Source organism: Fukomys damarensis, unplaced genomic scaffold, assembly GCF_012274545.1.
Source record: "Fukomys damarensis isolate Sample0158 unplaced genomic scaffold, DMR_v1.0_HiC HiC_scaffold_20, whole genome shotgun sequence".
In the NCBI taxonomy this organism is placed as follows: Eukaryota; Metazoa; Chordata; class Mammalia; order Rodentia; family Bathyergidae; genus Fukomys; species Fukomys damarensis.
Window position 1 is genome coordinate 17,863,561 of NW_022900932.1, and position 15,714 is coordinate 17,879,274.

Consider the following 15,714-nt stretch of genomic DNA (forward strand, 5'->3'; position numbering starts at 1 on the left):
AAAAAAAAAAAAAAAAAAAAAAAAAAATGCAATCCAAGGAATCACTTAACTTAGATTGTTCTGAAGTGGATCAAGAGGTCTCATTATTTTCCTAGTAGTTCAGCATTTGAAGCTTCTAGAACAGTATCTCTTTCTTCTTATAGTATGAGAAGGCAAAGAAAACCTATCTGCAGGCCTGTAAGAGATCTCCTTCCTGCCTTACCTGGCTGGGACTAGGAATCGCCTGTTACCGGGTGAGTGAATGAAGGTCTGAGGGTAGTCCTGTGCACCTAAGTGATCTTGAGTCCTTGATTTTCCAAGTACACTGGCAGTTTGTGATGACAATGGGATGGCAATTGGGATAGTCTGCAGTAATGAAAAGTTGGTCTTCAAAGTTGCTCATGAACTGAAGATCAATCTAAACTAGAAAAGCAAAATACCCTTTGAAAAATCCTTAGCCAGGTGTGGTGGTGCAAGCCTGTAATCCCAGAGCTCAGGAAATTGAAGCAGGAGGATCACCATAGATTTTTGTCCAACCTGAGTTATATAGTGAGTTCAAAACTAGTCTGGAGTATGTAGCCAGACCCTGTCTCCAAACAAAAACAAACAAACAAAATCCTGTAAGAATCGGAAACAGGAAGGTATATTTTAAAAAAATTAATGCTGAAAGCTGAGCATGGTGGCACACACCTGTAATCCCAGCACTCAGGAGGCTGAGGCAGGAGTATCACTGTGAGTTCAAGACCAGCCTGGGCTACACAGTGAGTCTCAGGTCAGTCTCGACCACATAGTGAGACCCTGTCTCAACCCCCGCCCCCCAAAAAAACCACTTAATGCTGGGCCAGGGATTTAGCTCAGTGCTTCTGCTGCCTGCCTCGCAAGTACAAAGTCCCAAGTTCATCCCCAGTACCCAAAATATAAATAAATAAATAAATAAATAAATAAATAAATAAATAAAATAAAGCTATTTTGTTTAGGTATCCCTTTTGATGTTATCTGTAAGAAAAAGATGATATAGGAGATAAAGAATCTACTCAGTTAAAAACAGATCAAGCCAGGTGTGGCACTGCACTTAGTGGTGTTTCTTCTCTGAACTTGTCTTTTAGAAAGCTACCTTCTTTCCTTAGGTGGCCTTTGGAAGGTTTTATAAAGTGAACTCATGGTTTTAAGAAGTAGTGACGACCCCATACGTCTAGAGCTCAGGCACCACCCTAGAGAGACCCTAGACAATTATCGATTGCTTAGTTAATAAGTGATATTAGGGGAAAGGAAGCTTTCTAGACAGTAGTATTTGATAGGTCAGTTAGATTTTAGTGTCAAGAAAGAGATGCACAATGTAAAGGAAAAACTGAAAATGTATCTACAACCTAATGCGTATGAGGAAATCATTGAAGGATAATAGTGAATACTTACGGATTTCCAGCCCTGGCCCTTGAAGCTCCATGCTTCACAGCTGCCCTAAAGGGATTTCTGTAGAGGACACAAGGGATAGAGGAGATAAGCAGAGTGCTGACCAGGCAGGGCTCCAGATTCCCCTCACTGGCTTTTAGTCAGAGTAGTTCTTTTTTTTTTTTTTTTTTTTTTTTTGGTGTTGGGGATTAAACTTAGGACCGTGTTTGTTCGGTACTGGGGATTAAACTTAGGACCTTGTGCTTGTGAGGCAGGCTCAGTGCCACTGAACTAAATCCCCAGCCCAGTAGTTCTACTTTTTTTTTTTTTTGGTACTGGGGATTGGACTCAGGACCTTGCGCTTGTGAGGCAGGAGGCGGAACCACTGAGCTAAATCCCTGGCCTGACCCCAAGTAGTTCTACTTTTAATTGGCTTATATACCACATAAAATTTTGTTGGAATAACATTAAAAATAGAAAAAGTTGACGATATAGATAATGTACATATTATGTGGACATAGTGGTTTCAGCTGAGTTGACTCTAACCTGGCTTAGACAGAAACCACTTCACCTTATTCATTTGTTGCCTTTTCTGTCAAGTTGGATGAGCTCACAGAGGCCGAGGATGCTCTCTCTGAAGCCAATGCACTGAACAACCACAATGCTGAAGTATGGGCATATTTGGCTCTGGTCTGCCTGAAAGTGAGTAGAATTCTTGTCTTTACACAATGCCCTGTCAGGGACCAGAGGTTAGGGACCAAGTAAGCAAGAGACAGATAGTCATTAATACATGATAGCTGAAGTTTGATGGGCTCTGAGTTTGGTCATTATATTTATGACAAAGAAAAGGCCAAATCTGGGCATCTTCTACTTGGAATGTGGATAAAAGTTATATTCAAATGTATTTTTTCTAGAAATGTATGTATTTTCTAGAAAGGTTCTAAAAATGGAAACAATGTAAGCCAGGTGTGATGGCCCATACCTGTGATCCAAGCACCAGGAGACTGAAACAGAACATCACAAGTTTGAGCCAGACATGGGCTACTGGGCTACATGGTTCAAGCCAGTCTGGACTACATAGTGTGACCTTGTCTCAAAAAATAACAACAACATCAACAAAAATTTAAAAGATAGGAGCAGCGTTCTGTACGAACATAAACTAGATTAAGGATCAGCGAAGGAGATATTCTATGAGTTTTTCTTCCTGTTGAATTACTCATTGAGGGTGTTTGTCCTTGATTCAGATGGGGAATTGGGTAGGAAGTATTAGGGGAATTCCTGATAGGTCATGTACCTATTACAATAATAAACCCCCTTTGGTTAGAGTTAAATAATTTGCATTTCAGTTTAAGATCAAACTGGGAGTCCTGAGAGCTACCCTTAGTTGTCCACTGGTTAATATGACACCAAATTGACAGGGAGAAGAGAAATGAACAACATAAAAGTTAATGGAGCCAAGCATGGTAGAGCACACCTGTAAATCCCAGCACTGGAGATGCCGAGCTAGGGGGATTGCCACAAATTCAAGGCCAGCCTGGGCTACATAGTGAATTCAAGGCCAGCCTGAGCCACATAGTGAGACCCTGTCTCAGAAACCCAAACCAAAAACCAAATCCCCAAAAAATGTTACTGGATTTTCTTTTGGGAATAACTATTCCAAATATCAGCTTATGAAATATCTGCATTCTTAGGCCAGCTCTACTCCAACTAGCTGTGGGATACAAGGCAAGTCACTTAACCTTACTGGACCTGAGAGTCTTCGCCTGTAAGCTACAAGGAAAAAAAGAAAGATCTTAATATACTTCTTTCAGAAAGTGATAGATCAAATAGGGAAAACAATAAGGAGATATGTATATCTATCTCACAATTAACTGAACAAACACCAATATATAACTCTGCTCTTAAAAGTTAGAGGACACATTTCAAACATGAATCACTTATAAAAGCTGAACACATGCTCGACCACAAAAAGGTACCACAAGTACATGCGTATCACACTGTAGTAAAATTATAAATCAACGCTGAGTGTGGTGGTGCATGCCTGTAATCCCAGCACTCGGGACACTAAGGCAGGAGGATTGCTGTGAGTTCAAGATGAGCATGGGCTATATAGTGAGTTCCAGGTCAGTCTCAACTACATAGTGAGACCCTGTCTCAAAAAACAAAAACAAAAACAAAATTATAAATCAACAACTACAATATAGCTCAAAAACATACATACTTGCAAAACCTAAGAATATGCCTGAAATTAATTCATTGATCAAAGAAGAAATTATGTGACACTTTCAAATATGAGGTCTTGTGCTAAGTAGAATTCTAAAGATGTCCCCTCTTCCCCGGCACTGTACCATCAAACGCTAAGCTAGGTGCTGCTGTGAAGGGATTTTGCAGATGAAATTAAAGTCCCAAATTAGTTGACCTCAAGATACAGAGTTTATCTGGTCTGGGGATATAGTGCTTAGCATGCACTAGGCCCTGGGTTTGATTCATAGCACCACAAACACAACAGGAAGCAGAAGCAAACAACAACAACAACAAAAAAGAATATATTTGCTATGCAGCATACTGCTGACTTCTTCAAACAATGTGTATGTTTAAATAAAATACTTTTTTAAAAAGAGGGCCAGGGATCTAGCTCAGTGGCACTGCACCAAGATACAGAGATTATCTGACCCAGTCAAACAAATCTTCTGAACTAGGAGTCACTCTAATCACCATAGGTAGTTTTAAGGTGGAAAAAGATGTCAAGGAATGTGAATGGTCTCTAGAAGCTAAGAGTAGCCCAGCTGAGATCCACAAAGAAGTAGGGACCCGCCTATTAGTACAAGAAACTGAATTCTAGCAATATAAGTAAATGGTAGAGACCAGAAACTTTACAGAAAGCCAATTAATAAGTTAGAAAGAATGATGGAATTAGAAAATACAATTTGGAAACCATAATGGTAGTTCAGTCAGTGAACATTCATCAGTGTGTGCAAAGACTAGGGGTGAAAGTTTAAAGACTAAGGTATTCGCAGAGTCTCAAAGTATCTCCCCACAGACATATTACAAGGCAGGAAGAGTAATATAGTAAAGAAGCCTGGAAGATTGTTATCTAAACAAATGATCAGTTAGTACCACCAGTACTGACATAAAGAGCATGTGCCTCCTGATGTGATGGGTGGAGGAGAACATGACATCATTTTTGTGGTATTCATAACCTGATATGGTCATGAGAAAAACATCAGACAACATAAACTAGAGAATATTTTACAAAATAACTGTGCTGTACTTATTTTAAAATGCCAGTGCCATAAAACACAAAGACTCAGAAACTATTCTAGATTAAAAGAAAATGAAGGGCCAGGGATGTAGCTCAGTGGCACTGTGCCTACCTTGCAAGCACAAGGTCATGAGTTCAATCAAAAAAAGAAGATATAAATAATAAATGTAATGTATGATCCTGGGTTTTATTTTTTTAAAGGAATTATTGGGATAATTAGATCTCTATGAGGTATGTGGATTAGATGATAGTATTAAATCTATATTAATCTCATTTTGATAATTGTACTGTGGCTATATAACAGAATATGTTTGATTGTTTTTTTTTCTTTTCTTTTTCTTTTTTTTTTTTTTGTACCAGGGATCGAACTCAGGTCCTGTGTTTGCGAGGCAGGGGCCGGAACCACTGAGCTAAATCCCCAGCCCAATATGTTTGATTTTTTTTAAAAAAATTTTTTTGCAGTACCAGGACCTTGTGCTTGTGAGGCAGGCATGGTGCCACTAAGCTAAATCCCCAGCCCATATGTTTGATTTTAGAAAACACATTGAAATAGGAATATTGCTTCATGTTTGGAATTTATTCTCAGATGTTCAGGAAAAGTTAAAGTATACACACATATACAGTACATACATATGTAAATGTGTATAAATGAATATATAGCAAAAGTAAGAAAACTATTCTTGTTATTTTTTGTTTATTATGTAATTATGCTATACAGTGGTACCTCAGTTCCTGAATTTGATTCTTTCCACAATTGTGGTCACAGACAGAATTGGATAAGAACCAAATCAAATTCAATGGTTAGATTCAATGTTGACTGTGTGGGGAAATTTGATTTCGTTCTTGTTCAATTTGGTTTGTGATGAGAATTGTGGAAAGAAGTTCATGAACCAAGGTAACACTGTATATATTTTTAAAAGATATTTCATTAAGATAAGGAAAACTGGCCCATAATTTAGCTCAGTGGCACCTGTCTCATAAGTGTAAGGTCCTGAGTTCAATCCCTGGTAGTGGTGGGGAGATAATGAAAATTTATCCACACAATAAACTCATTAGAATAAGTTAAATATCCAAGATACATCATGTAAAGGTACAAGTTCTCAATGATGAATGTAAATGTATTGAATACCTAAAATGTACCAATAAAAGAATTTAAGAGAAAAAAGAATAAGTAAAAAAAAGATGATATCAATTGTTTACAAAGATGTGGATAAACTGGAACACTTATATTACTCGTAGGGCTGTAAAGTGATGAATACAGTTTGGCAGATTCTAGAACAGTTAAATATACATTTAGTTTGTTTCCTAGCAATTTCATTTATCTGTATCTAGCAAAGAAAAGTGAAAACATTTGTCCACACAATGATTTTTACGTGAAAAAAAAAATTTTTTTTGGTACCAAGGATCGAACTCAGGACCTTGTGGGTTTTTTTTTTTTTTCCTCATAAGTTTATTGGTACATTTTAGGTATACAGTACAGTTACATTCATTATTGAGATCTTGTACCTTTACATGACAGGTCTTGGTTCTCATTTTTTCCCCTTGTCCCTGCCCTCCCTTTACCCCCTTCTCCCCTCCCCCTTTACAAACACTTTATTTCCATTTTTCATTTTCTCATATTTTTTCTTTTCCCTTATTACCTTTCCCCTACCCTTCCCACTTTCCCCACACCTTTAGCCCCTTTCTTCCTATTTCACATTGTCAATTATATCATTAGGATCTTATGTACTATTATAGTTTATTCACACCAGAGAAACTATTCAGTATTTACACATGTAAGGACCTTGCATTTTTGTATGTGAATTTTAATCACAGCATTTACTAAAAGCTAAAAACTAGAAACATTTTAAATTTCCACCAGTAAATGGCTAAATTAGGTTTATTTACACAAGAGAGTACTATCAACAATTAAAATGGAATTCTGATTCACATAACAGTATGGGTAAACCACAGATACAATTAAAAGATTATATATGATTCCATTTATTTGAAAGTAGGGAAACTGTAGAGACTCAAAATAGATTAATACTTACTTGGAGCCATGGTGGAATGGGACTGACTACAAACAGAACTTTCTAGGGTAATACAAGTCTTCTTATATTATGTGGGGCTGGGGATTTATCTCAGTGGGGCCAATGCCTGCCTCGCAAGCACAAGGTCCTGAGTTTGATCCCTGGTACCAAAAACAACAACAACAAAAGCTGGATCATGTTGATTGTTGAACAACTGAATCTAGCCAGGTGTAGTGGGTGCATACCTGTACCAACACTTGAGAGGCTGAGGTGGGAAGTTCAAGGTAAGCCTGGGCTACAAAGTGAAACCTTGTGTCAAAACCAAAAAACAAAAGCAATGAACAACTGAATTTTGAAATTAGTGGTTTTTAAGGTATGTACATTATACTTTAACGTAGCTATTCGAAAGACAATATAGCCCTCCTAAAATGAGAAACAAGTAATAATTCAAAAAATAGTGGTGAGGCAATTGGTTCCTAGCCATATGAAACAAAAAATCAGTTCCTTACTTCATACCACAGACACACACATACAATTCCAGCTGGTTTAAAGATCCAAATCTTAAAAGCAAACTCTTAATATTTAGAAGAAATGTAGAGAATACCTTTATGCCTTTGGGGTACAGAAGTTTTCTTAGGATTGTAAAAGCAGAAGCCAAAAATAAATTGCAGTAAATTAACTACTTTAATATTGGCAACTCATGTATAACAAGAACACTAAAATAGGATTATGTTCAGGTTGGTTATATGAATAGTTCCTACAAAAGGGAAAAGAACCATAAACAATCTGACTAAATATGGGCAGAGGATAGGAATATGCAGTTTGCTGAAGTAGAGATTACAAAAATCAATATTTGCATGAAAAGAAACTCAGCCTCTCTGATAAAATGGAAATGCAACATAAAATAACGTGGCAGACATTCACATCCATCAGAATGGCAAAAATTAAAATATGATATTACCAACATTGATAAAGATTCTCTTAGTTGCTAGTGGACATAAATTTATGTCACACTTTAAAATCCAATGTGGCATTATTTGGTCACATTCATATATACAGTTTGGCAAATGCTATATCCAGACACATTCCTAAGCATTTAAAACATCACAATGAAAACAGTGTAAATCACATATTAGCACTGCAATGTGCAATGTGCAACAAAGTGGCTTCAATCCTAAAATGAATAAATGATTTATGGTGCTTTCAGAAAAAATTTAGAATCCAAAATGCCTTTAAATTTTCGCAAATCAAGGAGAGTTTTGAAAATGCCAACTTTCCTATCAGCTTCCATTTTCCTGTTTCCCTTCTAAATTCAGAGGTTCTTGTTTGTTTGTTTTTTTGATACCGGAGATCGAACTTGGGTCCTTAAGATTGCGAGGCAGGCAGTGTATCCCCAGATTCAGAGGTTCTTAACTGGGCAGCTGCTATCCCCTGTGCCAGGTAGAAATATCTGAGACCGTGTACTTCCCCACCATGATGCTTCTGATGTGCATTCACCACCAGCTGCTGTACTTTTTTCAGGCTGGACGTCAACTGGAAGCTGAGCAGGCTTACAAATATACAGTAAAGGTACGTTGTGGACACGTCCCCAGCACAGACACACAAAGCCAGTTCTATTCTGAGGAACTGTTTTCATTGGCTTTGGCCCCAGAAATAGGAGGTGTTCAAATGGGAGTTCTTCAAAGGTATATAGTGTACAGATATGACGTGTTCTTCCATTTTTCATGTAGCTGAAACTGAAGGATGAGGCTTTGCTTGAAGAGATCCGCATGGTACAGGAGATGGTTGGATTTGGAGATCCATCTTTCTGACATTCTTAAACTGAAGAATGTTCTGTGTGGGACCCTGAGCTCCTTTCCACGATAATCTGACCACGTGAAGCCTGGAGCTGGAGAACCAAAGAATGTTCACTATCAACAGAAACTTACATATTTCCATTGGCTCTAACTGGAAGTTTTACTAGTTAACAGTAAATGGGATCATAATAAAAACAAGAAATGAAAAATTCATCAGTGTGGTTTTAGAGTTAAAAGCACACTGAGTTATACATCACATATATATGGAATTGTAATTATATATTTAATACATCATTAGTTATATGTAAATAAAATAAAGGTCTAGTGGGGTCAATAGGTTTCTGATGAAAGCTCACTGAGTTACTACTGGAAGTGTGCTGCTAAGGCCCTTGGCTAGGTTTACTTACTGGAACTCGGGAATTAAGGCATCATCTTTAGAGGTGAGCTCTACGGACTGCTATGCTAGTTCACAATGTTGGAGAAAGGGCCTATTAGTTGTGCCAGGCCCTTTAGAACCAGCCAGCAGTGAACAGAGATCTTTGCTGAAGTGGGTGGAACTAACTCCCTGTAATCAACCAGGGGTTATCTTCGTGGATCTAAACCACAAGGCCTCCACGAAGACATCACCACTACCGTATGAGAAGCAAAACTCTTGACTAGTGAGGTCGTATCCTTGGGCTTGGGATGACAAGAAATGATACTACAACCCAGCACTTTTTTTGGTACTGGGGATCAAACTCGGGACCTTGTGCTTGCGAGGCAGGCGGTGGAACCACTGAGCTAAATCCCCAGCCCTCAATCTACCACTTTCACAGTACAGCAAAAACAGGTATAAGGATTTCCCCTTTATTTTTTTATGGTGTGCCTGCCTCTTCGGTGGTGGGAGACTAAAGAAGAGGAACAAATTATTTAACTGAGAAAGGTAACCTGTAGTCATTTATAATCCTCCTATTTGCGGCCCCAACTCTACCTGCTTAAGTCTTCCTGAGGGAGTATCAACTTCCTGTCTGCCCCCCTGCACAGTCTATTCACGGCCCTGGGGTTCTCCGGACACCACAGCGTCCCGCCCTAAGCATGTCCAGAAAATGTTTGCAAGGTGGAAGGATTTTGCCCAGGGATTAGCACTCTTACTGACCACCTAGGACTCCCCCAAAACTTCATGCCAACTGGGACTCGGAAGGAGAGATCGCATTGTCACTCCCACAGACGTCAAATGCAGCGCCTCTCCCTCAATCTAAAACGCAGGGGGTAGGGCCGTGTTGCATGATGGGAAGTATAGGGCCAAAAAGCAGAAAAGGAGCTAGTCGAGCATCTGCTTCTGAAACTGAGCCTTTTAGGCTTCCGTAGCCGGTAGGAGTCTCAGCGTCTCTGGGAATTGACCTTTCGAGTTAATTTTTCTGTGGGTCGGAGGCCCCGGCCCTAGGCTGTGGGACCAGCGGGACCACCGAGGATCTGCACGCCGGCTGCGCCATGGTCCAGCTTAGTGAGTTATCTGTGTCCCTTGAGACTTTCTGGGGGGCCGCAGGGGTTGGGGCGCCCGAGAACAAGTGGAGCTGCGCTTCCTTAGGCGCGCTGGAGTCCATCCGCTTACAGCCGATCCTCTTGTCAGTTTTTCCCCCACTTAATCTTCACTGAAACCATCTTATTTTGCAAATGAGGCAGCTAAAGATACAGGAAGGGCACAGAGCGAGTAAATGGCAGGCCCGTGCTGAGTGGATTTGGGCTGAGAAGAGGTAATCTCTGGTTGGAGTGGTGAAGGGGGAGTTTCACAAAGGAGGATGGATGGAATCAAGATTTACTAGAATAGATTGGAAATGAGGACATGTCAGTGGAAGATAGGAATTGGTCCTCGATCTCCATTTGCCCATTTTGTGGCATCCGTTCTTGTGGCCTAACCAGCTATTTCTCTGCAGGTACCACCCTCTGCAAGGCCTACCGCGGTGGCCACTTAACCATCCGCCTTGCTCTGGGTGGCTGCGCCAACCGGCCCTTTTACCGCATTGTTGCTGCTCACAACAAGTGTCCCAGGGATGGTCGTTTTGTGGAGCAGTTGGGCTCTTATGATCCACTGCCCAACAGTCACGGGGAAAAACTCGTCGCCCTGAATCTGGAGAGGATCCGGCATTGGATTGGCTGTGGGGCCCACCTCTCTAAGCCTATGGAGAAGCTTCTGGGTAACTTAACTCTGGTTCTGCATCATTCAAGGGTTTTACTCTGAAGTCAGCTGCAGCACAGTGAGAATGATAAATTATTGAAGCTGAAGTTATGAACTGATTGTCATTTCCAATCTGGAGATGGACTTCTTTATGAGACTTTTTGAGTGATGGGGTTTTCTGCCAAAGATGGCAATAGTTTGTCTCTAATGACTATCAGATTACCTTTTTTTCAAGTAGAGTAGCGTTAGACTAGAAGGTAGATATTATTCACTACCACATTGATATAAGTGAGGGGAGGAAGGTGAGGGACAAGACATCTGTGCCTTGGGTTAGGGCTCAGTCCTCAGCTCTGTGACACAGTGTCCAGGGAAATATTGACTTAAATTACATTTTAATAAATGAAAATCCTGTTGCTTTTAGGTCTGTCTGGCTTTTTCCCCCTGCATCCTATGATGATTACAAATGCTGAGAGACTGCGAAGGAAACGGGCACGTGCAATCCTCTTAGCTTCTCAGAAAACAAACGCAGAGGCTACAGAAACAGAAGCAGAAGCAAGCTGACTTCAGTGAACATGGCAGTGGTTACAAGGTCAAGATCTTCTATATGCAGAGCTTTTAATTTTGTTAGTTTTGAAGAACAATAAATGGAGTTTTCTGAGTCACTCATGCTCTTCAGGCCTGGCCTAAGTGGGGTCCACCAAGAGCTTTGTTCTTCTCCAGCGTAAGAGCTGGGTCTGGATACTAATTAGCTTCTTTTGGCCTTTGTCTTGGCAAAAACAGTAGCTGTAGGGAATGTTGGATCATTTGGACAATTTTACAATCTGTTGCCTGCCAAGGAACTTCCTGCTTTCTTTCTTGTTTTGGTGTTACCTGGGGATTGAACCCAGGGTCTTTATACTGAGCTGCATTCCCAGTCCCTTTTAAATTTTGAAACAAGGTCTCATTAAGTTGCCCAGGCTGGGCCACAACTTGCTGTCCACCTGCTTTTAGCCTTGCAGAGTACTAGTATTACAAGCATTTGCCATGATGCGTGGCTGGACTTTCTTGCCCCCAGCCAGAGTGTTCTTGGCCAATCTAAATGTTCCTTATTTATAGTCATCCCACAAGCTCAAGAACAGAGTTGCCTTGTTTATTGTTTTGCTTTTTTCTTTTTTCCATTACTGGTGATTAAACTCACGGCCTTTATATCCCCAACCTCTTTTTTTATTTTGAGGCAGGGTCTCATTGAAGTTGTTGAGTTGCCCAGGTTAGTCTGGAATGTAGGAACTACCTGGTGCAGCCTCCCAGAGAACTGGGATTACTGACATGTGCCACCACACGTACACTGTTTCTGTACCTGAAAATGTATTGCTTTGTTTGACACACAATAATTACTTTTACAAAGACAGAATGATTGTGAAAATTGCTTTCAGGCTATAACAGCCTTTTTTTTTTTTTTTGGTACCAGGGATCAAACTCGCACCCTTGTTCTTGTGAGGCAGGTGCTAGAACTATTGAGCTAAATCCCCAACCCTAACAGCCTATCTTTTAAGAATGAAAAATTAGGGGCTGGGGATTTAGCTCAGTGGTTCTGCCGCCTGCCTTGCAAGCACAGGGACCTGAGTGCAATCCCCGGTACCATAAATAAATACATAATAAAAGAAGAATGAGAAATTAGAAGGAAGCTAATGTTGTAAAAGCACTTACATAAATCTCCACACCCTTTATGTGCAACATTATTGTAAGGATTGTAAGGTATCATTATGGTAAGGAGGGTTCGTTCTCTCCACTTTACAGATGAGAAAGCTGTAGCTGGGGAGGGAGAAACTTGCCCAGCAATATAAGGTTCAGACACCTACAGGCTTCCTTCTAACATAATATCTATGTTGCAGAAAAACATAGGAGGGTTTCAAAAGTCTTAAGGAGTTAGTATAGCTAGGTGTTATTGTGCATGCCTGTAATCCCAGTTACTTACTTGGGAGGCTGAGGCAGGAGGATTGCAAGTTCAAGACCATCCTGGGTAACTTAGACCCTCTCAGAAGAAAAAATTTTAACAGGCCTGGAGACATAACTCAGTGCTCCTTGGGTTCAAGCCCATCAGTGGTAGAATCTTACCTGTGTATCATGAGTGTGGTAGTATAAATGCCAGTTGGGCCAAAGCTAAATATTGTCCCAGCCAAAACTGCACAGTTCAACACCCATATACCTAAATTACATTGTGTTACTGCACACTTCAGATAATATAGACTTCAAATACTGGCATAGTAAGAAACGGAATTTACAAAGAAGGTTCTAATTCTATTGATACGCTATTTGCTTTTCAGGATTCTATATTTTAAGAACAATTATTAGTCATCTCAAATTCTGGGTCACTGAGCCTCCCCAAGGGTTGTTGCTGGTTGACCAGCACTTGTTTTGAGGAGACTGAAACCAGGAAAGATGGAGAGGAACTGACTTTTGATGGCTTTGATTTTGGATTGGAGAAAAAAAGGCTTTGAAAACCTTGGCAACTCTGGAATTTTGTAAGATACTAGCATATCCTGGAGAGTCAGAGGCTTTGCAGAAACCTAATGTCAGAGTGCAGTGTGATTCTGCAAAGTCTTGACCAGTAAGAGGAAGTGATATAAAATGTATTATTTTTAGCATTTTTGAATTTTTGCCAGTTGCAAATTCACTTTGCATTTTAGATTATTAATCCAAGGTATATGTACACATATGTCTAAAGGGAGCTTATCTTCTTAGTTTCCAAATTTTTCTTCAGGCTTTGTCTTGTTTTGGATCCCCAGGCCCAAGTTTCCCACCCTGTCAAGGATGATTCTGCAGCCCAGCCTGCTGTCAGCTCAAATCCATCTGCTCAGATGTGTTGGACTTTACAAATGTTACATAGACCTGTTTCAGCAGCTTGTATTTTTACTAGGGTCGTATTGGGTCAATAGATAAGGTAAAGGGAGCTGGAAGGAGAGGTTGATTGTGCAATATAGATAGTTTTTTAAACTAAGACTGGTGTTTTGTGCTTTTTGTTCAATAGTTCTTTTCCCCCTGCTATGTTTGAGGGAGAAGTACCCCAGCAACCTCGGCCCATAGGTTACAATTACTGGCCTACAGCTGTACTGCTTGAGGATCATCTTTAACCAAATCTTTTAAACTGTTAGGTTAAGCCATGTATAACTGCTGAATGCTGGCTATTTGACCAATTTCCACTAATTTTTTTTTCTATTAATGTAACCTAATAGCGGGACATTCTATATTATCAGTGGATGTTTCTGTGCTGGGACGTTCGGGGTAAGACAGACGTAATATTTCCAGAGTAAGGGGACGAGGGCTGCTCGGAAGAGGTATCCGAACCCTGAAGGTTGCCAGCTCTTGGAGTGCTGAGAGACCAGAACGCCAGAGCAGCCTCAGCTCTAAACCGAGTTTTCGCGGGCAGCGCCACTTGCCACGCCCCTCTGCGGCCGCCGTAGAGCGTAGCTGCGCGCATGGCTCCGCCCCTTCTGCGCCTTCTGTGACGCAGGCGCCGTGGGCTTTTTGAGCGGGAAAAGAAAGTCGGCTCTGCTGGAACTGGAGCAGCTGTGACCCTCTGTGTTCGCGGAGGCTGCCTTCCCCCGGCCCAGCATGGGGCTACTGGAGCTGTGCGAGCAGGAGTTTGGTACCGACGACCTTTACCGGGTGCTGGGCGTGCGGCGCGAGGCCTCGGACGGCGAGGTCCGACGCGGCTACCACAAGGTGTCCCTGCAGGTGCACCCCGACCGGGTGGACGAGGGCGACAAAGAGGACGCCACCCGCCGCTTTCAGGTCCGCTCGGATTCCGACCCAGACTTATCTCCTGGCCACCTGGCGCCGCTCGGGCGCAGTGCGCGGCCCGGCGTTTTCTAACCTTTATTTCTCGCGGCGCGGTTTCAGTGGGGGGTATAAGGGTGACTTTTGGATGCTCGTTTCCCTCAGATACTGGGGAAAGTCTATGCAGTTCTAAGTGACAAGGAGCAGAGAGCAGTGTACGATGAGCAGGGAACAGTGGACGAGGACTGTGCTGTGCTCAACCAAGACCGGGACTGGGAGGCGTATTGGAGGTTACTCTTTAAAAAGGTAGGGGCTTTAGAGCTTTCTTTGTGATGTTTCCCATCATGCAGTCAGCAGGCATTTACTGGGTGAGCATAAGGCCTTGAATTCTGTGTTAATGAAATTGAGGGAATTTAATTATGGCCTTTAAATATACATAACACTAACTGAAATGAGTCATTTCTTGGTGGATGACTGTCGCTTCGAAGGGGGTGGATTTTTCTCCAGGCTGTGTTTTATTTTACATATCCAAATCCAAGGGCTGAATGTTTATCTAGTCTCTTCCCACCTTAGAAACTTCATTTAAATTTATCTTATTTGGTCCCCAGTTTAGCAGTTTTAAAGTTTGGGTTAGGGAGAACTCTGGAAAAGCTTAGGCATAGGAAATGTAGTTTCTGGCGACAATTTTGATTCAAGCAACTGTTGTTTTGAGGAAGAAGCATTTCAACACTTAAATCTTGTGTTTTACTAGTATACCTGTTATTTAAAATTCTTGAAGTTAAAGCCATCTGCTTTGTCATCAGATATCTCTAGAAGACATTCAAGCTTTTGAAAAGACGTACAAAGGTTCTGAGGAAGAGTTGGCCGATATTAAACAGGCCTATCTGGATTTCAAGGGTGATATGAACCAGATCATGGAGTCTGTGCTGTGTGTGGAGTATACAGAGGAACCCAGGATAAGAAATATCATTCAGCAAGCTATTGATGCTGGAGAGGTCCCTTCCTATAACGCCTTTGTTAAAGAATCAAAACAAAAAATGAATGCAAGGAAAAGGAGGGTAAGAGTTTGAATGCTATTAGTGATTTATATCTTTTTCCTCCATTCTTTTTTTAAAGTTTAATATACAGTAGATCTATAATTTTCATATAATTAAATGGGGGTTCTTCAATAAAAACTTTCATTTTGCTATGTGATGCTCAAGATTTCTGCATGAATTGTTTAAATAGTGTGATCTTAAAATGACAGTTTGTCATATGGGCCAGCTCTTGAAGTTTGGCTGAAGCATTCCTTAAGAGGTAAAGTAATGGGCCGGGGATTTAGCTCAGTGGTTCTGCCGCCTGCCTCCGTAAGCGTAAGGTCCTGAG

General features: G+C 41.0%; 3 protein-coding genes across 12 annotated transcripts in view; all 3 read left to right on the forward strand.

The window, feature by feature from the left end:
- The window catches only part of Cfap70 (cilia and flagella associated protein 70), a 59,377-nt gene extending 50,907 nt beyond the window's left edge, over positions 1-8,470 (forward strand). For 7 of the 9 annotated variants that reach the window (XM_010606838.2, XM_010606872.2, XM_033766543.1 and 4 more), the window contains 4 exons: positions 144-233; positions 1,969-2,070; positions 8,164-8,211; positions 8,373-8,470. In XM_010606838.2, the coding sequence (XP_010605140.1) occupies positions 144-233; positions 1,969-2,070; positions 8,164-8,211; positions 8,373-8,453 (321 nt within the window). In that variant the 3' untranslated portion in view covers positions 8,454-8,470. Of the gene's footprint in view, positions 1-143; positions 234-1,968; positions 2,071-4,831; positions 4,862-8,163; positions 8,212-8,372 lie in introns of those variants that run through there. The other 2 variants (XM_010606865.2, XM_010606857.2) reach the window with 2 other exon arrangements.
- Positions 8,471-9,705: 1,235 nt separating this feature from the next.
- Positions 9,706-14,581, forward strand: Mrps16 (mitochondrial ribosomal protein S16). 2 transcript variants are annotated; one of them, XM_010606683.3, is made up of 4 exons: positions 9,706-9,921; positions 10,352-10,612; positions 11,015-11,182; positions 14,515-14,581. In XM_010606683.3, exons 1-3 carry the CDS (start codon positions 9,909-9,911, stop codon positions 11,152-11,154), a joined length of 414 nt encoding a protein of 137 aa, XP_010604985.1. In that variant the 5' UTR covers positions 9,706-9,908; the 3' UTR covers positions 11,155-11,182; positions 14,515-14,581. The 2 variants fall into 2 exon arrangements, with proteins under 2 accessions (XP_010604985.1, XP_010604978.1); XM_010606676.3 differs by lacking the exon at positions 14,515-14,581 and having other exon boundaries at positions 9,707-9,921; positions 11,015-11,500.
- Positions 12,191-15,714, forward strand: part of Dnajc9 (DnaJ heat shock protein family (Hsp40) member C9) — a 7,090-nt gene continuing 3,566 nt past the window's right edge. The window contains exons 1-3 of the mRNA XM_010606692.2: positions 12,191-14,364; positions 14,515-14,655; positions 15,153-15,407. Coding sequence (XP_010604994.1) covers positions 14,185-14,364; positions 14,515-14,655; positions 15,153-15,407 — 576 coding nt within the window. The 5' untranslated portion in view covers positions 12,191-14,184. The remainder of the gene's footprint in view (positions 14,365-14,514; positions 14,656-15,152; positions 15,408-15,714) is intronic.

What these genes read in the sequence shown, in the direction of transcription:
- Mrps16 (XM_010606683.3), top strand. An exon ending in GCCTATGGAGAAGCTTCTGG is followed by an intron (nt 10,613 to 11,014) that starts GTAACTTAACTC and finishes TGTTGCTTTTAG; the next exon opens with GTCTGTCTGGCTTTTTCCCC.